The sequence below is a fragment of the Dromiciops gliroides genome, chromosome 3 (genome assembly GCF_019393635.1).
Source record: "Dromiciops gliroides isolate mDroGli1 chromosome 3, mDroGli1.pri, whole genome shotgun sequence".
NCBI lineage: Eukaryota > Metazoa > Chordata > Mammalia > Microbiotheria > Microbiotheriidae > Dromiciops > Dromiciops gliroides.
The window spans coordinates 563,785,151-563,809,639 of NC_057863.1; the positions used below are offsets into that span (position 1 = coordinate 563,785,151).

The 24,489-nt window shown below is 36.5% G+C and overlaps 1 protein-coding gene across 6 annotated transcripts in view; it reads right to left on the minus strand.

Moving 5' to 3' along the window:
* Window positions 1-17,307: 17,307 nt before the first annotated feature.
* GRM5 (glutamate metabotropic receptor 5) overlaps window positions 17,308-24,489 on the minus strand; it is a 682,630-nt gene continuing 675,448 nt past the window's right edge. For 5 of the 6 annotated variants that reach the window (XM_043994303.1, XM_043994304.1, XM_043994306.1 and 2 more), the window contains one exon: window positions 17,308-22,854. In XM_043994303.1, the coding sequence (XP_043850238.1) occupies window positions 22,029-22,854 (826 nt within the window). In that variant the 3' untranslated portion in view covers window positions 17,308-22,028. The remainder of the gene's footprint in view (window positions 22,855-24,489) is intronic. The other variant, XM_043994307.1, reaches the window with a different exon arrangement.

Sequence of the window (24,489 nt, forward strand, 5' to 3'; positions counted from 1 at the left end):
AGAGTTAGAAATCACAGGGATGCCCATCAGGTGGGGAATGACTGAAGAAGTTGTGGAATATAATTGTGATGGAATGCCACTGTGTTATAAAAAATGATGAGCTTGTGATCTTATAAAAACATGGAAAGACTTACACAGAGTCATGATGGGTGAGATGAGCAGAAACAAGAGAATAATGTTTACAGTAAGAGCAATATTGTTTTAAGAATGACTGAGCAAATGAATTATTTTACTATTATGAAAACCCATATTACCTATAAATGACTTATGAAGAAAGCTGCCTTCTGCATCCAGAGAAAGAAATGATAAATAGAAGTATGTAAAGAAGAATTTTACATACACACATATATATCATATATATATGTATATATATGTATTTTTATATACACCTATTTGCGTCTAGTGGTAGACATCTCCTAGTGTGGGGGGAGAGAGAAAAGGAAATCTACATGATAATTTTTTGTACATTAATAGCTTTGCAATTTCATATGCATTCATCTTTTTTATTGTACTATGTTATAGAAATTCTTGTTTTATTCCATAAATGAAAAAAATAAAAAAAAATAAATGTCTTTCTTTACTCCCACAACAGTTGGAGTCCTTGGGACAAACCTACTTTTTACCCCATCCTAAGGATAGCTTTGCTCCCTGGCCTACAGTTTCCTCATTTTTTAAAACATAGGGTTATGTTTGTACTTATCTAACTTTTCTTTGGGCAGCTCGGCAGAGCAATGGAAAGAGCACTTGACCTGGCATCAACAATATCTGAGTTCAATACAGCCTCAGACACTTACTGGCTTTGTGATATTAGGCAAGTCTCCCTGCCTCAGGTTCCTAAACTACAAAATGAACACCATAAAAGCACCTACCTTATAAGGTTGTTGAAAAGATCAAATGACATAATATTTATAAAGTGTTTAGCACAGTGCCTAGCACATAGTGGGTATTTTAAAAATGCTTGTTCCCTGGGCAGCTAGGTGGTGCAGTGGATAAAGCACTGGCCCTGGATTCAGGAGTACCTGAGTTCAAATTTGGCCTCAGACACTTGACACTTACTAGCTGTGTGACCCTGGGCAAGTCACTTAACCCCCATTGCCCCACCAAAAAAAAAAAAACCAACAAAAACAAAACAAAACAAAATGCTTGTTCCCTTTCCTTTTCCCTCTTTCAGCATGGAGTAGTAAGATTGAGTGCTAGAGTTCCTGGAGTCAGGAAGACTTAAGTTCAAATCCCACTTCAGATCCTAACTAGTTCGGTGATCCAGGTCAAGTCCCAACTTCTCTGAACCTCAGTTTCCTCATCTATAAAATGGGGGTGGGTGGGGAATGCAAACTTCCAGCTCCAAATCTATTATCCTTAAGATCCTGCAATTCTATATATGTATAAGAACACCCTGCCCAATGTCAGCAATTGATTTTACATTCAATAGGTGGGTACTTAGTTCCAAAAGAATTAATGCTATCAATGGAAGGTATGTTTCTGGGTGGCCAAATTTTAATTATAAAAATTTGAAAGGCAGCTTAGTGGCATGATGCATAATATGTTGGGTCTGGAGACAGGGCCAAAATCCTATATTTAGTATTTACTAGATTTGCATCCCTGGGCAAGTCATTTGACCTCTCTGAGCCTCAGTTTTATCATCTGTAAATGGGGGATATTAGAACCTGCATCATAAGGTTGATGTAAGGATCAAATGAGATAATACATGCAAAGCAATTTGCAAAATTTTAAGTGTTACATAAATGTTAGCTAGTTTTGCCATATTCTTTATTAGTCTTATTTTCTGAGCCCAAGAGTCAGGATAGCATACTAGATAAGTCTGTCTTGAAGCTAGAAGATTCTGGCACATGCTAGCTGTGTGATCCTGGGCAAATAGCTTAAGTTTTCAGACTTTAGACAACTAAGAATATAAATTATAGAGAAGGTCCAGACCTGAACTGTTTGAAGGTGTTTCCTCACCTAAGAGTTCCCTATACCAATGATCTCATAGGTCATTTACTCTCTCCTTATCTTCTCTATGTCAACTAAAGGCTAACATAAGACCAATATATATATAATTTATTATATATCAATATATTAAATATATTGTAACGATTGGAATAATGCCACCTGCTGGATACTTACTGTAGAAGAGTTCTGCCCATGAAGGGAAGGTCTTTGAGGGCAAGACCAGGAGTCTTTTCTTCAGGATTCAGGAAGTGACGCAGACTAGTGGGAGGAGGAAGGAAGAGACTGGCGCTCAGTCTCGGGCTCTTTCCTTTGGACGCTGGCGGAGAAGGGAGCTAGAAATGTGCTCTCCCTTTAATAGATAGGAATCTAGGCCTTTTTCTCACTCTTTACCAAATTCTTATTCTCCTTAATAAATGCTTAAAAGTCTAACTCTTGCTAAAGCTTATAATTTATTGGCGACCACTCATTAGATATTTTAGACAGTTTAGCTAGAATTTTAGCCCTTAACAGATGGCTGACCACGAAGAGGAAAGCTAAACTTCAGTCTTCTTCTGATCTTCTGGTTGGGTAAGAAATTTCCCCTCCCTTTCCCTTTAACTGCTAAGTATTGGTGTATTGGCTGTGTTTTCCTTTAAATTTTTTCGAATGGACCTTTTAAACTCCCTAATTATCCTATTTTTGATTTTAGTCTGTTTAACCAGACAAATGGGAGATAAGATCATGTTAATGCTTTGTTTTTGTGGATTTTCTATTTTTCTTTTTATTTTTGTTAAAAGAGCCAGCAACTTACTCACACAAGGAAATATCTCTCCCTCTCCCAACCATGCTTTTTCAGAGAAACCTGAAGAGATTCCCGCAGCTTTTCCCAGTTCTAACAGTAATTGTTGCTTTAATTTTGCATGCCTGGAGGCAATGACCCACCCTCTAGAAGCTTTTAATCCCCTAGCACCTGGAGGCAAAGTGGGGGAAGAGGAATCCAGGCCTGAGTTCAAAATCAAGTCTGATTCAAATTGCTCTGGTCCCTCCCCTCCTCTCCAGACCCCACCCTCTACTCCTCCTATGGCCAAGCCCATAGCTTCCCCTGCCTGGGAAGTCCAGAGATCTGGTGCGCATGCTCAACTTTCTCTAACTACATTTGCAGCTTCAGGCTCAGCCCTTCCCCGCCCTGGCTGTGCTTTTGAGACAATCTTAGAAAACTCTTTAAATTCCAGATATGCTCGTTTTGTTCATAATTTTGCTAACCTGCTTTTGTCTTTCATTAGTAATCTTATAAAGCATTTGTATGGTGAAAAGACTGACAGACAATATAGAGGGATTAAAGAAGAAAAACTTAAGCTGAATAAGAATGACAATCATCAACATAGTTCAAGACTCTGCTTTTGCCATGGAAGGGTATATATTTTACAGAAATGTAGAAGTAAGCAGCAAGGTATTGATATGAGTATTGGGGATTTTAGATATCGGAATCAAGAGTGTTCTGAATTCACTCAGATTATTAACAGTATCAGTTCAGAGGTTACATAGGATTTCTATGCTATTACATATACATTTTGAAATTAATGGTATGGGTTTATTTTCATAGAGATTTTCATGCTTTTGAGGTTGTGTTTTATACTTAGTTTTTTAAACAAGGAGAATATTTGTAAAAGTTTTTTATAGTCATGTGATCAAGTTTATATTTTATAATACTCTTATTAAGTTCATATTCATTTATATTTCCTTAGTTTGAATTTCATTGTCTTTTATTGTTCCATGTGTATTTTCTTCTATTCATTTATCTATCTAATTTTGAAACATTACAAGATGGTTTTGTTTTTATTATACAATGTTAATTCTAGGAGTATTGTGCTCCCATATTCTGAGTTGTTTGTTTTTGTTATTTTTTCTCAACTGATTATTTGATCAAACTCTTTGAAGCATTTCCCTGGCAAATTGGTTGCCATGGCAAGTGTAAAGAAGTATTATTTTTGATAAGCATATTCAAAAAAAAAAAAGAGGGGAACATTTGTAAAAGTTTTCTTTTTTCAAAAAAAAAAGTTTTCTTTGAGATTCTGTTGTGCTTTAACTTGTATTTAAATATGTTCAGATTTTTCACAAAAGTAATTGTATACTAAGTAAAAAAAATGGGTATTATTTGAAATTGTTGCGTAATTATATATTGTGTTCTGAGTCAAGATGTATTCACATTTTTTGCAATCATTTATTATCCTCAATTTTAAATCCATATGAGACTTGGATTATGGGAACTTATCATTTAAGACATTAATTGCCTTTATTCTGAGTTATCAGATGCCAGTTGGCCAAGATGCCATCCAATCACAAGAGGAATACATGCAAGAGCAGACACTGAACTGTCACATGAGGGGAGACATGCATGAAGTCAAGGTATGGCCGAGGGAACGGCTTTTGACTAATGTTGAGGTTGGATTCTCTTGGTTTAATATTTTATTTTATTTTTCCCCACAATATTGTACAGATGGCTGGAAGTATTCATCCCACCCATCTCACTCCTACACCTGGCTTCTATGCTCCCTCCTATATGCCTGATGCCATGGACATCTCAATCCCATGCATCTGATTAAGTCTGACTCAGTTTCCTCCAATATGTTCGGTGGCATGGACATATATTCCATCCAACTATTTTAGACCTGGCACACTGCATGGGCAGTATATATTGCTCAAGTGTGGGAATGCTCATATCCCATCATTTCTCTGTTCTTTTATGGTAACCCCCATAATTATCTCAGATGTCATGATAAATACAGTGTTGAATTTGGCCTTGACACCTGTTACCAATTATATTAGATTTTTAAATTTCTCATAATGGCATGAGGATAATTAGGCAGATGATGCAAAAAGTGATAAAACAAAGATAAAAATTATTTTTATTAATTAATATTGCAGCAATTGTCTTCTCAATTACCCTCCATGAGGGGGGACTATAGTAAGATTATAATTTTAAAGAATGTTTCAATTTTTGTTTTATTATATGTTTCATGTGTAACAACTAAGATTCTGAATTCCCTTAGACATGTTTTTGAGAACTTTCATTGTTTGATTTGATTATTGACAAAGCTATTTTAAAGTTGTGTTAAGCTCAATTTTGTAGGAAATTTTCCTGGCTGATTACCAGCATCCACACATCAACCCCTGTAAAGACTTCCATTCCACGACTACACCTAGAGGACATCTGAAAAAAGACTTTCAGAGACTTTAAATGAACAGTTTTGATTTGTTGTTTTTGTTGTTTTTTTTTTCTCTTTCTGTTATAATATACACCATCTGTAACATGTATTCTCTGCAGAGGCCCTCCCTTTGCAAGACTAATGTCAAAGCGTCGGTTCATGAGGACAAAAAAAAAAAATCGCCCCTCTGAACAAAACTTTCCTCTCTTCCTTTTCTATATTGTTGTTCACATATTATTAGTTAGCAATAGTTATTATATTCTTTTTACTGTTCCGTCAAGGAAACATTTTGTTTCTTGAGGAACAACAGGGGGGACTGTAACGATTGGAATAATGCCACCTGCTGGATACTTACTGTAGAAGAGTTCTGCCCATGAAGGGAAGGTCTTTGAGGGCAAGACCAGGAGTCTTTTCTTCAGGATTCAGGAAGTGACGCAGACTAGTGGGAGGAGGAAGGAAGAGACTGGCGCTCAGTCTCGGGCTCTTTCCTTTGGACGCTGGCGGAGAAGGGAGCTAGAAATGTGCTCTCCCTTTAATAGATAGGAATCTAGGCCTTTTTCTCTCTCTTTACCAAATTCTTATTCTCCTTAATAAATGCTTAAAAGTCTAACTCTTGCTAAAGCTTATAATTTATTGGCGACCACTCATTAGATATTTTAGACAGTTTAGCTAGAATTTTAGCCCTTAACAATATTAAATATTATATATGTATAAAGGCTAACATAAGACTAATATATATAAATCATTTCTCAAATACCTTTAAGGTCTATAATTTCCGTATGGAATTCTTTCACCCACAGACATTACCACCCCACTATGATTGTTTTTGAGAAATGCTGCTGCTGAAATAGTTGCAGCCCGCCCTGGTGACAGGACAGGCCTCTCTGAACTTAGTTGGGCATTTCCAGAGATCACAGATATACAGTCATTTTCCTGGATTGTATATAAAGTCTTTCCTGTTTATATGGCCCCTTCCCCGATTATGATCTACAGACATGGTCATTGATGGCTCAGAGTCACCTCCCTTTCATATTGAACATAAACAAAATAAGTATAAGATTTAAAATCAATATGGACTTTCTCATTTTCTTTGGCATAGGAAAGGATACCCTCTGATAATGTGGCTGAAATATGCCATAGCAGGGTTCTCCACAAATTTATGATGGGAGTTGGCTATAAAGTACCAATGGTGGGATTATGAAGCTTTGAAGTTCAAGGAAACATTATTGGAGGTAAGACTGCATGCTGTTTACCAGTATACCTAGACTTTAATGCACCAGAGATGGTGCTATATATTTGTATTTTTAAAAAATGCATATTATTTAGTTCTTGGGTATCCTGAAGCCTGAAGTTTGATAGGATTATTTACAAGAGAGGTTAATTATCTTTAAGCCTGGCTTCACTCCAGTCCTTAAGCATTATCTTGGCAAGGAGGTAAATGGTATCTCAATGGCCATACCAGTAAGTGGCAAAATCTACTAATTTTTTTTTTTTTTTAGTGAGGCAATTGGGGTTAAGTGACTTGCCCAGGGTCACACAGCTAGTAAGTGTTAAGTGTCTGAGGCTGGATTTGAACTCAGGTACTCCTGACTGGTGGATAGAGGCTGGTGCTCTATCCACTGCGCCACCTAGCTGCCCCTAAAATCTACTAAATTTTACTAAGCCTAGAAAATATCCACGAGCCTAAGGATGGACACTTTGTCTCTCATCTAAGGGCTAAGCTAGCTGATTTTGGCAAGGCTCATCACCAGACGGCTGGACACTAGGGGATGATTTTTCTTTGACCACAACAAACTAATGAAAATTGCCTCTGCCTACTCAACTAAAGTCTGTGATCTGAATCAGAGAAGAAGTGCCAAGGTGTCAAAATCCCAGGATTTTGTGATTTGGAAATGGCATGACCAGCAATTGCTCAAGTGCTCAAGCCTTGTATGTTGCAAACTGAACCATGGTGTGAATATAGTGTGAAGCCAATTAAAGAGAAGTGCCTACTCATACTGGAGAGAGACATAATTTACTTACTGTGGTAAAGTGATACGTGAAGGTAAATTCAAGTCCCTGTAGGTCTTTTCATAACTGCACGCTCTAAAAAAAGGTGCAATCAGTACTCGTGGGGCACTTATTCAAGTAAAAACTTGTCTTTTGATTTGATGCAATAAATCAATGAAATTTTGATGGGTGCAACAGGAACTTATTCAGTGGTGGCTGAACCATAGGGTTACATTAATAATAGATTTAGAGCTGGAGAAAGAGTCCATTTGGTCTAAGCCCTGGTTTTATAGAGAGGTGTACTGAGATCCAATCGAGTTGATCGACTTGATTCAAGTCAGATAGGTATTTGATGGTAGAACCATATTCTGAATCTAGGGCCTCTGAGTCCAAATCTAACACTCTTTTCTTGTTACTAACCTGCCTCATAAATTGAATTGAATAAAATATATTTTTTTGGCACTGAGGACAAGAGCAGAAGGGCATTTTCAGACTGCCCAGCCCTATGAAGGAGGTGCATCTCTCCAGTTTCCATGTTTCCATCAGGATCTGCTCACAGGGTTCACAGTTCTGGAATCTCTCAACAGTGAAGCATATCATAAGATATCCAAGAAATTCTTGGTAAATGACTTTGGCTATGACTTTGGGAGGGTCTTCCACCTACCCCACTACCCACTTTCTCCTCTCTGGAACAATACTTTTAGAGTTGAACAAGACCTTAGGGACACACCAATTTGAGGAAATTGAGTTTCAAAGGATGAGACTTGCTCAAGGTTATACAAATAATTACTGTAACAGAGTTGGAGCCTGTCTGCCAGGCCAGCGTATACCTGTTGATTGATTAACCAATCAATGGGCTGGGACTTGCTGGCTCAAAGAGCTAGAGTTGCTTCATCATTAGTAACTGGCATCATTAGTCAATCACACAATCAAAGCAATCCCTGGCATCTTTTCTCCTTTTGATGTTCTCAGCTTCACTGGATTTTTCCTTGACCTTTGTCTAATTTGTTTCTCCACTTACCATCACTTCAAGCATTCTTGTGTCCTTGGGCTAACACTTGAGAATCAGGAATGACTTCGCAGTCATGGTTTTTAAGAAACCCCTTTATCATTTCAGTCTTTTACTGGCTAAAGACAGTATCTGCCTTTAAGGTCTTTCTAAAACTGACTGTTTAGTGTGGGGAGAGGTGAGATGACTTTCTAGTTTTGTCACTAAGTTACTGTGGGTTCATGGGAAAGTACTCTCAACCCTTCAGCATAGGAATTTTTACATTTTAGGATTATGAGTCACAGATTTAAAGCTAGAAGTTACAGTACATATCATTCAGTCCATCCTCTTCATGTTACAGATGAGAAAACTGAAGCCCCAAATAGTAAAATGATTTGCCCTAGGTCACATGGTTTCTAAGTGGGTGAGCCAATGTTTGACCCAATCTCCTCTGATTCTGTTCAGAATAATTTCATTTCTTGTGTCCTATTGCATGTGAGTGTTGAATAAATGAATCTCATCTTGTTACATATTTTGATATCTTCCTATAGAAAGAACATGTTGTAAAATCCTCATGGACTAGATTAAATGAAAGGAAAATAATTTTCTTGATAAACCTAGAAAACATCTTGCTCATTTAGGTAATTCGGCCATTGAATTCTTATGGGAATTTTTAAAAATCTAAATTATTTTTCCAAATTGTTAGGAAACTTAAATTATCTGGCTAATCTCTCCCAGGCTTCTGTTTCACATGCAATGTAGCTATCTGGCCAGTGAGTGTTACATTAATGAATTTTTTATGGCTTGCTTCACTAGAGTCCACCAAAGTTAATGAAGCCATACAACACATTTGACAGGAAATGAAAGATCGACTTGTCCATCACAGAGAATTTTTTAAATGTGCTAATAGAGCTGAGCAAAGACCAAATGTAAACTGAAAGAACAGCAGAGTGAGGGTTTCCCTGATTTATTAAAATATATGTGAAGCTATTGCTAGAATTGGATATTATATCTTTCTTTTAATTTTTACATTGCACAACATATTATTCTCAGCTGTCCAAGATTCTAGCCAAAGAAAGCTAGGGAACTTGAAGTTCAGTTTTGAAAGGTGAAAAAAAAAAGTGTGCGGGTATAATGAATTGTGTTTTATATTTGACGTTAGTACTTTTAAGAATCTGTGATTTCCTTCATGTGGAGCACTTCCTCCACTACCAGGTACAAATTATGGTCCCCTATTACTGGATCACTCAGTTTTTGTGTGTTACTCTGATGGAAAACATTCAGCCTCCTGGAAATCAGCCTTTTTAAAGCTTAGCCAGACCGGGCTTCAGAAGGTGGGGAGAGAATCTGTCACTAAGCTTGTAACTAAAACATTTCTAGTTTCATAGAATAACTGAATTTTGGAGTTGGAAGGGACATTTGAAACCATTTAATACAACCTGTATCTGACCAAGCATTTGTACTATAATATTGTTCGCAAGTGGTCATCCTACCTTTGCTGAAAGACCTCCAGTAAGGGGACGCCTAGGGCAGCTAGGTGGTACAGTGGATAGAGTGCTGGGATTGAAGTCAGGAAGACTCATTTTCCTGAGTTCAAATCTGGCCTCAGACCCCTATTAGCTATGGGACCCTGGGCACGTCACTTCACTCTGTTTGCCCCAGTTATCTCATCTGTAAAATGAGATGGAGAAGAAAATGGCAAACCGCTCCAGTGTCTTTGTCAAGAAAACCCCAAATGGGTTCATGAAGAGTTGAATATGACTCAAATGACTGAACAACAAAGAGCAGGGGCATGCTACTCCCTCCTGAGGAAGCCCATCTCACTTTTGCATATATCTAATTGTTCCTCCCACCCCCTCTATTATCAGCCCCAATGCTCTTTCTCTCTACTTTCCTTCCACTCATGTTCTGCCTTCTAGGATCAAACCTAGGAGGATTCATCTTTCCTTCCCTTGGCAGCCCTTCATATACTTGAAGTCAGTATCACATTTCCCCCAAGCCTTCTTTTCTCCAAGTTAGACCTCTCTGATTTTTATGCTAATCCTTCTTTGGCATTGTCTCTAGCCAACTGGTCATCCTGCTGGCCCTCAATTGTACATCCTCTAGCTGATCCATGGCATCCCTAAATTATGGGGCAGAGAATTGAACATAGAATCACAGATGAGGGCTGGCCCCCGGTAGACTGTTGGCAGATCCATAACTCCCCCTTGTTCTGGATACATGAATCTCAATGTGTAATAGTAACAAGAATGTATAATGTATATTATATGTATAATAATGACAATGTATTGTATATAAGCTAGCATAACAGTGGATACCAAGATCTGTAGGTGGTTTCCCTATTGAGTTGTATTGGGTTTATAGTCTGCTTAACCCTCTAGTTTCTCACAAACTTTTGTGTAACTATGCCTATCCTACTCTGTATTTAACAAAATTGATTTTTGAAACCAAATGTAGCCCTTTACATTTATCTATTAGATTCCATCTTATTGTATCCAATCTATTATCCTAATCTGTTGAGAAAACTGAATAGAGATTCTGTCATCTTCTGTGTTATCTAAGCCTCCCAGTTTTCTGTCATGTTCAAATTTGATAAGTATGACATCTATGGCTTCATCTATATCACTGAAAAAAAAAGTTAAAGGTAGGCAACAGAGTTTGTATTTCTTGGCATAGCCTTTGAGAACCAAGCATTATATTTATTTTACAAAGAGACACATGAAGTCAGAAACTGTTTATATATATGGTCTGTGCATATATATATATATATATATATATATATATATGTACATATATATATGTAATGACAATATGAATGTTTTTCTTCAACTTTACATTTTACAAAGTATTCTGCCTATTTATTTCATTTTATCCTCAATCACTATATGAAGAAATTATTTTAGGTGGTATATCATTTCCATTTTTTACATGAAGAAATGGAGACTCAGAGATTTTAATTGACTTTCCCTAGGGTACATAATTAGTAAGGGTTGGGGGGAAGAAATTGAACTTTGATATTCTTGATTGCAAATCTAGAATTCTCTTAACCTATCTACTCTCCTATTATTATGTATATATTTATAAAGAGTATTACATAAGAAGCACACTAAACATTCTTAGACAATATCCCAAGGACTTTATAGTCTAAGAAAAAAAAATTACTTGAGAACTAGGCTGAAATTAAATTTCTATTCTTGTGTGGGTGAAGCACAGTTTTACTGTAAGGTTTTTAAGGTTATATGAGTGGTCAAATTTTTCTGTTCCTTTGGACTTTTGGGGGAACTCAATGCTCCACTCATATTTGCTAAGATTTTGTCACATCTCTGTCCATCTTTATAAAATTGAGTCACAATAATAGACATTTTTTCTTTAGTTGTCTCATTGTGACTATTAGAATCCTTATTGTGTCTTTTCCCAGGTATTATAAGAATCTATTAATTGCTCTCCTTGCTTCTAGTCTCTCCCCAATTTAATCCCCCCTCCTCACTTCCCCAAAAGATTATTATAATAACTTCCTAATTGGTCTCCCTGCTTCTAGTCTTTCCCTTTTCCATTCCATCCTTCTTCATATAGCTGCTAAATTTATATTCCTCAAGCACTGATCTGACTATATCATTCCCCTTGTAAAAATATACTAGCCTGCAGAGGAAAATACAAAGTTCTCTGCTTAGACTTCTGCAATCTGATTCCCACTCCCCTAAAAAGAGAATGCTGGTACTATAATATATAAAATGCTGACCAATTAAAGAAAACTTGAATTCAAATCCTGCCTCAGACATTTAGTAACTGTGGACCTGGGCAGGTCATTTAAACTTGCTGAGCCTCAGTCTCCTCTTCATGCATTCCCTCTTACCAAATTCACCTGATAGTTGGTTATATGATGTGGTCTTCACACATGGTATCCTTATATCTGGAAAGTAATCCCTTCTCACCTTAGAAGAGCCAATAATAGATGACCAGATAAAAGGTCTCTAATTCTCCTTCTCTTAACCCAATAAATTGTTCCCAGAGCCAATGACTGAGCTGTTGTGAACAAGAATGACAATATTATAAGAACTTATGGGAAATTGATCATTTGTTACCACTTGACCTAAAGACATACACATCTCTGTATCTTACCTGATGTGTCTCCTTGCCTAGTCTTGCAACAAATGTATAGAATAAAGCCTTTTACTGATTTGTGGTTTTAATTAGAGGAAAGTGTTTTTTTGTTTTGTTTTGGGGTTTTTTTTGCTTTTTTTTTTTTTGTGGGGCAGTTGGGGTTAAGTGGCTTGCCCAGGGTCACACAGCTAGTAAGTGTTAAGTGTCTGAGGTCAGATTTGAACTCAGGTCCTCCTGAATCCAGGGCCAGTGCTCTATCTACTGCGCCACCTAGCTGCCCTGAAAGTGGTTTTTTTTTCCCTTGCCATAGTAATTTCTTACCAGACTGAAATGTGATTAAATGATGTTCTCTCTCTTCCTTTTCTTCCATTACTAAGTTTCAGTGGTAGTCTAGGAGTCTGTATTACATATTTAATATGTTAGTTTGATAATGTTTTATATTATATTTACATAGCAGCAATATCTTCCCTTTCCCCAAACAAATGTCAAACTTCTTGAGAGAAGGCCCTCCTTATTCATCTCTGCTTTTCCCTCATACCCAATGACAGTACCTTGAAAATAATAAATGTTAATATGTGGTTTTTGAATACACACACACAGAGACACACAGACACACAGACATATATGTGTGTGTGTGTGTGTGTGTGTGTGTGTATATATATATATATATATATATATTTATATATATATATGAACGAATAATCCAGACGTTTTCTCTTATTCTTGAAGAGATACATGAAATGAATTATTGGTTTGGATTCCTTTACCTGAGATATGATGTTTCTATAGTATCATAAATATATGACTCATAAATTGTGGAACTTTGAGCCTTCAGGGTATTCCTGGAAACAGACAAATTTTCTGGATGACTAAACTGGTCATATGTTATCTATAGTTCGGAGGGAGTGTGAGAATGAAGAGACAGACATCCAGGAAAAATAACCAAAGGAAGGAGGTCACAATAAACAACTGAAGAAAGTGACTGAGAATTCCTAATTGTGAGAGATGTGACTGTAGGTTTTTTGAGTGGATAATTCTCATTAACAGAAGAAAGTCTTGGAAATGTCTTGCTTAATGCATACAAAACAAGCAGAGGGATGAAAGGTTAGCTTTGAAAATTGGTGACCTAGCCTAGACAAGGGCAATATTTCTGGCTTCAGACATGACCCAATATTGTGATCAAGGGCTGAAATGACTTTAGTGAAATAATCTTTTCCCAAATGCATGTAAAAGCCTTTCTGTGCATCTGAAAAAACCATTATAACTCTCTTGTTAGTAATTTTGCTTAAGTAATCTGAAATATTCTGCAAAAGTGCTTCATATTATTAAAGCTATTCATTGTGGTAGTTGAATGCACATATTGTTAACTTACCTACTTTATCCGAAGACATCAGTTGAGAATGTTTGCCACAAACATAACTAGGATTACATGATATTTCTCTACTGCCTTCCTCCCTTGACATACTTCTTTCATCAATCTAGGAGATAGGTTAGGATTAGCCTTTAGTGCAAAATTAAACATTCTGTTTTTTTAATGTAGCCTATACATATAAAAATAATGATTTGAATCTGGGCTCAGTTCTGTCAACTTTGAGACTGAAAAATCATCTTCATTGCAGCTTATTTCTAGAATCTCAACAGCTTGAAAAAGATAGAGTTGAACACCCATGAATTTTCACAAATTAAGAATTTATTGTAGAAAAATGTTCAGATGGTAATCTCTGATCTTCCCACTTGGTGATGGCCTTTTGACCTCTGATTTCACAAAGCACTTTTTGCATTTGTCTTATGCATATCTTATGTATGATTTTATTTTATAGGAAGCTGGGTATGTTTATCCCTCTACTACACCCTAAGGGCAGAGAGTATGTTTTACCTAATCATCATCTCTTTCTCAGTTCCTAGCACTGCATGCTATAGTCACTGAATGAATTCTTGTTGAATTGCTTTTAAGTGAAGTAAAACCTATGTGTGTTTTTAGGCATATGCAGTTTCACTTAATATTCAAGAATGAGCTAACATTACTTAATGTTCAACTTTAAGAAAAACTGGATAAACTTTGATTTTCAATATTAAATGAAATAAAAGAAAATCACACACAACACACATATCCATATATGGGTCAATTTATCAAGACAATCAGCATCTCCTAGGAAAGAGAAGTTACATATAAATTTTTAGTGGGTCTTTTATGGTGTTTGAATTTCTGTTGAAGTTTAAACATTACAAAACCATTTTGCTTCATATTGGACATTGAATTATTAGTTCTATGTATCTATATGCATTATAGGCTACATGTAGAAGCCTATTCATTTGGTAACAAATATAAATAAGTAACTTCAAATGACCAGATGGGCACTACTCAAATGTGAAGAACATTTAGGAGCATCTAAAAATAAATCTAATAAGCATTCACTGGTACCTTACTATGTTCCCATAACAATATTACATGATGGGAGATTAATACTTTATCCTTCCATGCAATATAAAGAAAATATTGCCCAAATTAGAACTAGATTTTCTCATCATCAAACCAAATTTCTCAGTCATATTTCATGAGTATTTCAACAAATATTTATTTCTTTGTTTTTGTGTGTGTGAGAAATGATTATTTGTAACCAATATCTTAGAGATTCAGTGCTCCCTTATTCTTCCACAATCCTTCCAAATCCAATCCTTCCCCCATTCCAAAATCCTTCCGGATAAGATTCAAATTGAAGTTCCTTAATCCTGGTCAGGGTTTTATAACCTAGCTAGGCATTTGATGTGGGGTGGAGATGAACATTGAGTTCTGCTAAGAAGACAAATCTTTTGTTTAGGCTGGAAGGCCACTCCTTCAGGTATGATTCTTTAAGCTTATCTATTGAAGAAAATGCACATTGTTTGAATAATTAGCCCAAGGCTGGGGTGGGGGGGGAGGGAGGAGAGGGTTGGCCTGGTGTAGTCCTTCATTTTAATATAGCTTACCTCCAAATTAAGTTGACCAATCAGATTTGACATTTGATCTATGGACCACCTCTTGTCCAAAAAGGCATCATAAAAGTTACTTGCCTAGGGTAACTTCACTTATTAGTATCATATCTGAAACCAAAATCCAGGCCTTCTGATTAGTAGTCTTATCTTTTTTTCTTTCCATCATAAGAATTAAACAAATGAAAACTCATTTAAATATGCTTCAAAATAAACCATGCTGTGGAAAGTACATTTTTCTGCCATAGGTAGATATCCACACATGTAGAGTTCACTAGGAATCTGCTGGTAACTCGTTGCTATTCAAAATTTTTATCAGTTGTATGTATGAAAACATAGAAGTCATACTTGTCAAATTTATAGATGGCACAAACCTGGGAAGTTTAACTGACACTCTGGAAGACATAGTCAGGATTAAATAAAAAAAAAATCTGGCTAGAACACTGGGTTGAACAAAATATATGAAATTGAATGGAAAAAATAGAAAGTCTTCCAGAGTTAAAAAAAATTAAAATAAAAATCCAATGCTCAATATAGATTTGGAGAGATATTTCTAGGCAAGAGTTAGCTTGAATATAGCTGGTGGTTTGTTTTGTTTTGTTTTGTGTTTTGTTGGGGCAATGAGGGTCAAGTGACTTGCTCACGGTCACATAGCTAGTAAGTGTCAAGTGTCTGTTACTGGATTTGAAGTCAGATCCTCCTGAATCCAGGGCCAGTGTTTTATCCACTTTGCCACCTAGCTGCCCCCAATCTGGTGGTTTTAATAAAAGTGAAACCTCTATATGATTGGATAATGTGACATGACACTCAAGTAGCACTGATTGTCCAGCTCATTATTCTAGCCCTCTTTGCCCTTGCCTTACCACTTGGGAAATATCATGCTCAATCTGGGAACCACATTTTTTAAAAAATCATAGAAAAATTAGAATACATCCAGAGGAGGGTAACCAGGATGGCAAAAGTATTTTAAACAACGTTTAATTAAAAATATTTGAAACTATTACCCTGGACAAAGAATGATTTAGGGAGTGTGATAACTATCTTCAAGTATTGTCAATCAATCAACACTTTCTTTATGCAGGCACTGTATTAAGTGCTGGAGATACAAAGAAAGCTAAAAACATGGTCCCTTTTTAGAATATCACATTTTAATGAAAGGGCTGTGAGGTATAGGAGGGATTAGGTTTATTTTTCTAGACCTTAGAAAATAGAACTATGAACAAAGAGAAGAAGCTCCAAGGATGCAGATTTAGACTTCATTTAAGGAAAAAACCCCCCAAACATTAACAATTGTACCTTCTCCAAAGTAGAATGAATTGCCTAAGAAGGCAGTGGGTCCCTTCTCATGGAAGGTGTTTGCTCACAGGGTAGATGACCTCTTAATTGATATGTTGTAAAAGGAATTGTCTAGTTTTTTTTTTAAATACTTGGCTCTGGGGGCCCTTCCAGCTTAACTCCAGTGATTCTGTGTAGCTATCTGAAGATATTTATAGCATCTTCCTTTGAACCCAACATTTGTGTGTCTGGGACTAAGATGGAACAATTTCCCAGAAATTCCCCTTCTTTCATGTTCCTTTTACTTGCTTATTATGGTATTAGAAAGAGGCCATTCTCTAGCAGATCTTACTTCTGAAATGATGTATTTTTAAGGGTAGAGTAGGGTGATTGTATGTTATTCAAGGCCCAGTTTATTTAAGTTTGAAGATGATAATCAATTCAGCAGGATGATGAATGGAGCAAGAAGAGCATCTTCTAAGTCACAAGAGCCCTGTAAACTTCATCAATGGTGGGAAAGCCCACACTGACTTAATTAGGGAACATTGCCACATTTAAGTATGGTACCAAACATCCCCAGAACACAAGGTGCTCTTCACAAATGTGCATGCCTTAGGGAGGAGAAACTGCCATACACTTTCATTTTAGTTTAGTTCATTCTCATACTGCATTGGTACCCAAGGGTAATACAAAAAGATTTGTGAAACCAGTCAATAAATATATTTCATCTTGAAATAACTGAATGTAAGGTTAATCCAAAAGTTAATGAGTGCTATTGTCCTTTTGCCCTTGGAAAACAACATTAAGACATATTTTAAATCTGTGGGAAAAAATAAAACAGTCATATCACAGGTTTTTTTTTTTTTAATACTGTTGAAAAAGTACCCGACTCTACACAAACACCAATTATAACATGATGTAGACAACTGAGAAACAAGCAAATGTATCCTTAAAATGCTAAAATAAAGTACATTTATACAAGTACAAAGCAAAACAGAGCTGATAAAAATGTTAAATTTTATGAAAAAAACTCATTTGCAATTCACATCAAAAGAACTATACATTCGCTATTGTCTTAATAGTATATAAGCAGCAACAACATAAAAAGAACATACGGCCTCACAATGTTTAAAACCAAATCCATTATAAGTTATTAGCCCCAAAATAATAATATTAATTACAAGCACTTATAGCCCACACAGATCTTTGAGAATTGGCACCATCTGTCTAAAACATCTATATTCTCTATAGATTTCTAATTACAAACACACTAGCAGCTGCCATGAAATCCAAGAAGTACATAGAATATACATAGTATATTTGTTCACATTTGCCAGATCAGTGAAATGCAGTCACTTGGCCTTGTGCCTGCTGTCTCCTTCTCCCCCAGAAAGGAGAAATCACTCCCAGGCACCATTTCATCACCAAAGCAAATACTGATTCATCTTAATGCTTTCACTGATCTGGATTTTTTTTTTCACAGTATAAAATTATAAATGGCAACCACAGAGATTTTGACAGCTTGAGTGTTATTAAGAATTTGCTGCTCATAGTGAACTCTGATGACACCATTTAAGCCTCCAGTGTATGTAGGCTTTGTTGGGAGACTAGCACAGAAGATTTCTTTTGTTCTGGAAAAGTGTGTTTTCATTCCTAGTTTTGAAGTTGTAAAACTGCCACACAACCATTATCTGACTCATATGTGGACATAAATTACCTTTCTATTTTTCTCAAAATGAGCAAAACTTAGTAAGAGGAGTAGCTTGGGGAAAAGTAGGATGATCAAGGACTCTAACACGTTTTGCTTGTTGTCCTTGTTTCTGGGAAATTAAAAAAAAAAATTCTTTTGGAGGCAATTGGGTTAAGTGGCTTGCCCAGAGTCACACAGCTAGTTAATGTCTGATGCAGATTTGAACTCAGGTCCTCTTGAATCCAAGGCTGGTGCTCTATCCACTGCACCACCTACTCACCCCATTTCAATGAAATCTTACCGGGCTTTTCTTATCCATCCTTATATGAAATTGGTCACATTTTACATGTTGAACTCACAATGAGCTCCTTTCCTGGAATATAACTCCTCCTTCTGACTAACCATTTCATCACATTTCTTCATTATGGGACCAAGCTCTTCTTTTGAATGACTTTTCTTAGCTAACAATGACAATATGATCCTTAAACTCTTCACAATATCCCCTTCCTTATAGTACTGTTGGTCTCAACCAGAACACTATTACACACTCAGGACAGTCTTCTTATCTGGGAAACTCAAGTGATTCTAAAAAAGTCAACTAACCAGTATACACCCATCTACAAGTGCAACTTATATCCCAATTTTAGTAAAGATTTTGAATTCACTGTTTTGTTTTACAATTATTACCTGGAACCCAGCATCTAACCTTGAAAGGTCTGTATCATATAAGGAATATTTTACTAATTTATTATGTGGAGAATCATATTTATCCTATTAGACACATAAACTGTTAAAATAATCATCCAGATTGAGAGAGCATACCATCCTTCTTTGTTCTCACTGAAAAAATATATTTTCAACTTTATAGTTAATTGGAAATGGGATTTATTATAGAATTTTTATATCAGAATTATTTGCATTAAATGATTTATATGCATGTATTTTTTTTCTTGTGTTCCTCATTGCACTGAGCACTGTTTTAGGAAACAATCTAACAAAGAGCTAGAATAGAAGTGTGACATTTCAATGTGATTTATTGTCATTCTTAGATGGGATCTTATTTGCATTAAATTACATATATGCATACTTATTTTCTTAAGTTCCTCACTGTATCAACACCATTTTAGGAAATAAGCTAGCAAATACCTGTGAAAGATGTTTGGTCAGCTGGAAATCTTATTTATTATGGAATTCTTAGTTAGATGGGGGTTTATCTGCATTAAATGATTCATATACATATATACACACATTTTGTCATATTTCACATTTCATTGAGCACTGTTTTAGGAATATATATTAGCTAGGAATTATGAAAACAAATTTGGTATTGGGGAAAAGAAGTATTTTTGCATTGTTCAAATTTGATGAATCTATTGGACAATTTATTTGGGACTAAAGAGAAATAAGAATAATTGAGTGAAAGAAGTATAAAAACAAACAAAAAAACATAGACAAGTAAATGTGATTCAGGAGAAGCCTAAATTACTATGTAAAGATGTAGAGATAACTATCCATACATGAATATGTATCCTTTTGGATAAGGATTCTGGAGGCTGGCTTTCTAAGCATGTTTATCTTTGTTTCACATGCACTCCTTGAAGTCTAAATCTGACTGTTCTTGCAAAGAGACCTGGACTACCCACTTGAGATCAGGCCAATCTGGTAGCACCATCTTCAACTCATCACATGGCATTTGAGAGTTTTGTTTAAAAACGAATATAAAGCTTGAGAAGGGAGAAGTGCTAGGATATCACTCATATCTCTTTACAAAAGTAAAGCACACACTGTAATGCATGTAGTTTTAGTTTCTAAGCAATTTTATGGAGTATTATTCATTTAGAATATATTAAAACCCTTTGTGGAAATTTTATTCTGTGTGTGGGTAGGAGTGACATATATGAGAGTCATCCAGAATGTCTAGGATTGAATATGTTGTGATCTTTAATGTTGGAAGAAATACCCATATTGATGAAATCACAGATGTTTTGGAATATTGGAGTAACAGTTCAAATATGAAATACTATTTTTCAAAGGGAAAAGATTTTTTAAGATTTTTTTCTCCACCTAAACATTATTTTAATTATATATATTCTTCCTCTTTGGCTCTCCATTTATCCATTTATCTATCAATCCATCTATCTTCAGTATAAGGCTGGGTCAGCTCACCTTTAAATTGCAGTCATACCCCCTTCTGATAATGCTATCTTGATATAAATTACAATGTTTGGCACCTGAGGATAGCTGTACAGAAAAAGGAAAGAGGAAGGATGTTATATTCGGGGCTTGAGTAAGGTTGATGCCCATCAAAACTCATTTGTTTCTAGTCAACCTTTCACTCTTTTCCCTGCATGTATTTAAAAGTGCAGTGACAGTAAGACGTGCACTAACCCATTCTAACGATTATTTCAAAAAGAAAGATATGAGTAATTCCCTTCTGTCTTCCACAAGTGGCTAAGAAACTAAGAAAGACCATGTTGGTTCATATTCTCTACAGTTTCTGTTTTTAACATTTACTCTGTATTGCTTTGAAAATCTACTTTTGTCACAGTTCATAGCTGCAATGTATGAGCAGCCAAGAGAAGTTAAAATCATTGCTTGTTGGAGTCATAAACCCTCCACTAAGCCGGCCTTAAGATAGTTGTTTATTTCCAGTGTATTTATGATCTTGATAACTCCTTCAGTGACAGTTCCTACAATTGTGGCAATGTCTTCATAGGGCTTATGGGCCACCATCCCCAGTAGTCTGACTTCAAAAGTTTGAGCTGACAAACTCTTCAATTGTGTATCAGGTTCTCGCAAGCAGGGACTGAGGAAGCCTGAATGCTTATTTTAGCTGGCAATGCTAATGAAACAGCATTCATAAAAATGTGTGACATTCCATTGGGGAGGCAGCAAGGCTAGATCTAGCTCAGGATTGCTGCTAGGAAGAGGGTCCCCAGCTGCATAATGTGCCCTAAGAAGGGAATTACAAAACAGTATTCCAGAAAACGTTTGTTTTTTGCTACTCCAGTATTGATTGGCAACATGGTGAATAGTCTGAATAGTCAGGAAATCTTCCACTGTTTTTGTTGGCTAATGGAGGTGAATCCAGTGTAACTAGGGTCAACCTCTGATGAAGATTTCTGGAAGAGGGTTTCAGAACCAAATTGGTAAGTTGAAGAGAAGTCTGGTAGAGCCCTAAGTCAAATAGTTAGTATCCACTGCAGAGTATTGATTCTCCAGTTGTATATCATGCTTGGGACACACACTTCGGAGGATTTTGTGTTTACTCAACTGAAGTTACCGCTTTTCAAGATCTTCACAGGAAAAGAGAGAGAGAGAGAGAGAGAGAGAGAGAGAGAGAGAGAGAGAGAGAGAGAGAGAGAGAGAGAGAGAGAAAGCCTGACATTTTGGTCCCAGATTTTGAGTCTGTTAGAAAATGTACATTCATATTTGTTCTTCTGTTCTTGATAAAAGATCACTTCTGGGATAAGAATCAAAGTAAACAAACAAAACTTTTTTTGTTGTTTTTACAGTAGCTTATAATCCATTCTCTTTTTTTTCCACATAATGTACACAGAATTCATTGTTACCCTAAAGCAAAGCACTTGATATGTAACTGTTACAACAGACTCTTTATCGGCCTTCAAAAGTAGAAGCAGTGTTTCTTAAAAGCCCATGTTTTCTAAGGCCACTGGAAGAAAATCTGCCACTAGATTTTTAAAATAGCACAAAAATCCGATGTTTCCATTACTGATGTAATGTCTGCCTTCCACTTCAGTTCTTAATCAGGTGACCAATGCCTGTCTCTGCCTCTGTGCAAACACTAGAGATCTTGAAGGCTTGCTTCTGTCTCAGCCTGATCATCACTGTCAGGATCCAGTGTGGTCTCAAATTACATTCACAAAGAAGAAGAGCTCTGAGTGTAATCTCTTATGATAAGTGTGTCATATTTTGGAGATGATGGGATACAGAGGGCCGATTCAGACACTGGGGAGTTAGGAGAATTGCTCCCTGAATCCACTGAGTCTCTAAAAGGGGAAGGAGGAGTTAAAGCCACTAACTCCTCCAGATCTTGCTTGACTACAGCTGATGTCTCAGGTGGATTCTCTTTTCCAGCACCTCCTCCTGGAGGGGTTTTACTGGATGACTGTGCCCCACCATTTACCTCAATGGAAGGGAGTGGTTGTATTTCAGCAAAAGTGGTCATGGTTGTAGGAAGCTGCATCTCTTTAGGGATCAGGTAGGAAGAACAAAGAGGGGCAGCCACCATGGTGCCAGGAGAAGCTGTTGACAACATCATGGAGTTCAACTCACTGATGTTGGCTGTGAAGCGGGTCACCACACTGCTGATCTGCTCCATCAAGGAACCCTGGGAGGAGCTGCTCCGCTGTGCATGGTCCGAGTGCAAGGATGGGATGTCATCATCTGTGCGGCTCACGGACCCTACTGGCTGGCTCACTGTGCTGACAGGAGAAGGAGTCTGTGGCCTATACTGGGCAGGGTAGTGTTCTTCTACTTCTGAGACGTCATACAGCATCTTGGTGCTAGACTCAGGGAACGTGGTACTGCCAAATCTACTGTCTGTGCTTTTGGAGAAGGGCTTGATGACAGCTGTTTGGTTGGGATTCTCTTTTTTGTTGATGTGGACGGACAATCTCTGCCAGAGGTGCTGCCCACGACTGCTCTTCTCATTCTGAGCCCACGTGACGGACTTACCATTAGAGCTAGGAATGAAAACAAACAAATCACAGACTATTAGAGCTGGAAGAGGCTTTAGCAATCAGCTAGCCCAATCCCCTTATTTTAAAGATGAGAAAATTGACTCTCAGAGAGAAGTGACCTGCCTGGGTCATCCACATTAGAATTGATAACCCAATTACCAGTCCTATAGTCTTTCCACTATCATATGTTGCCATCCAAAATTGGTGAGACTCGTCTCATCTGGGTATTTACAGGAAGATGAGCACATCAATATTCTTTTTTTCCATCCTACCCCCCCCCCCGGCCCTCCCTGGTGAATGCTTAAGAGAAGATAAATAGGACATTTCTTTCATATTCGTATAGAAAATAGTACATTCTATATGCCAAGAAAAGGAATAGAGCAAGTCTAGAATTAAGGACACGTTATTTCACTTAATTTGCACAGAAAGATGACAAGTGACTCAGATTATCATTACTTACCATTGACACATATTAAAAATGCAGATTAATAACAACAAAAGCATAACTAAACAACTTTGTAATAGCTCCTAATCTACCTCTGTGGTAGAGGATATTGGAGAATTGTCAACATGCTTGTACTAGAGAGATATATGTACTGGGGCACACAGTATTATATATTTAAATGTGTACAATATGTATGTATATATGTATATTATATAACATGATTTCTGCAAATAGACTAAAATCACACTGATGAATAGAGTAGATGGAAGGGGTGGAAATGAATAGCAAGTAGATGAATGATTCTGTTTTGAAATATTCTGAAAACTAATAGTTATATACACAGGAGTGTTTCTCTTATGTTCTGGCAATTTTGCATGAACCTATACTAGTTGTTCACATGATGGGTAGCCACATCAAGAATATATTTACACATGTGCATGCATACATGCATTCATACTATATATTTATGGTTTTGTTTTCCTATGTATTCTATGTATAAACTCCTATGTTTTCAATGGTATAGAGAATTTCCCAGTAAAAGGAACTCTCTCTAGCAATGTAGATAAATACCTGCTCTGCAACTTACAGATCTAAAAACTTTCTCGAAGCATGGAGAAGTTAAGTGACTTGCCCAGGTTTATACACATAGCTTATGCGAAAGGTTGGAATTGAATGCAAGTCATCAGGACCCTAAGGGAACTTAAAGCTTTCCAGTAGTTCCCTAGACCAATGAAATCATACATGTACACATATATACACGTAGATGTATATGTATGCATATGTATAGCAGATGCCCACATACATGTGTTCTGAATAATAACATACATAAACATTTATTGCTTCACAGAATGCCTCATAAACATGATTTATTTGGTGTTTTATTTTTATTTGGTAAACACAGGTTCCCCAGAATAATCAAAAAGGGTTTTTATATTTTTAAAAATTTTCCTTCCCAATATCCAGTATAATGCTCTGTATCCACTGCATGTTCTCATAAATGTTCTTTATTGACTTGCAATATTTAGACTTTCTCTCCATTCTTACTTTCCCAGGCAAATTTTTCATGCATTTGTCTGTCTGACTAAAGCTCCCAGCCATGGGGAAGAAAGCTAAAGAGTTTAGATCCTAGATCAAATAGACCAGACTGTAACCTCTCAGCTTCCCCATTTTTCTTCCCCAAGGGATCTGATTTG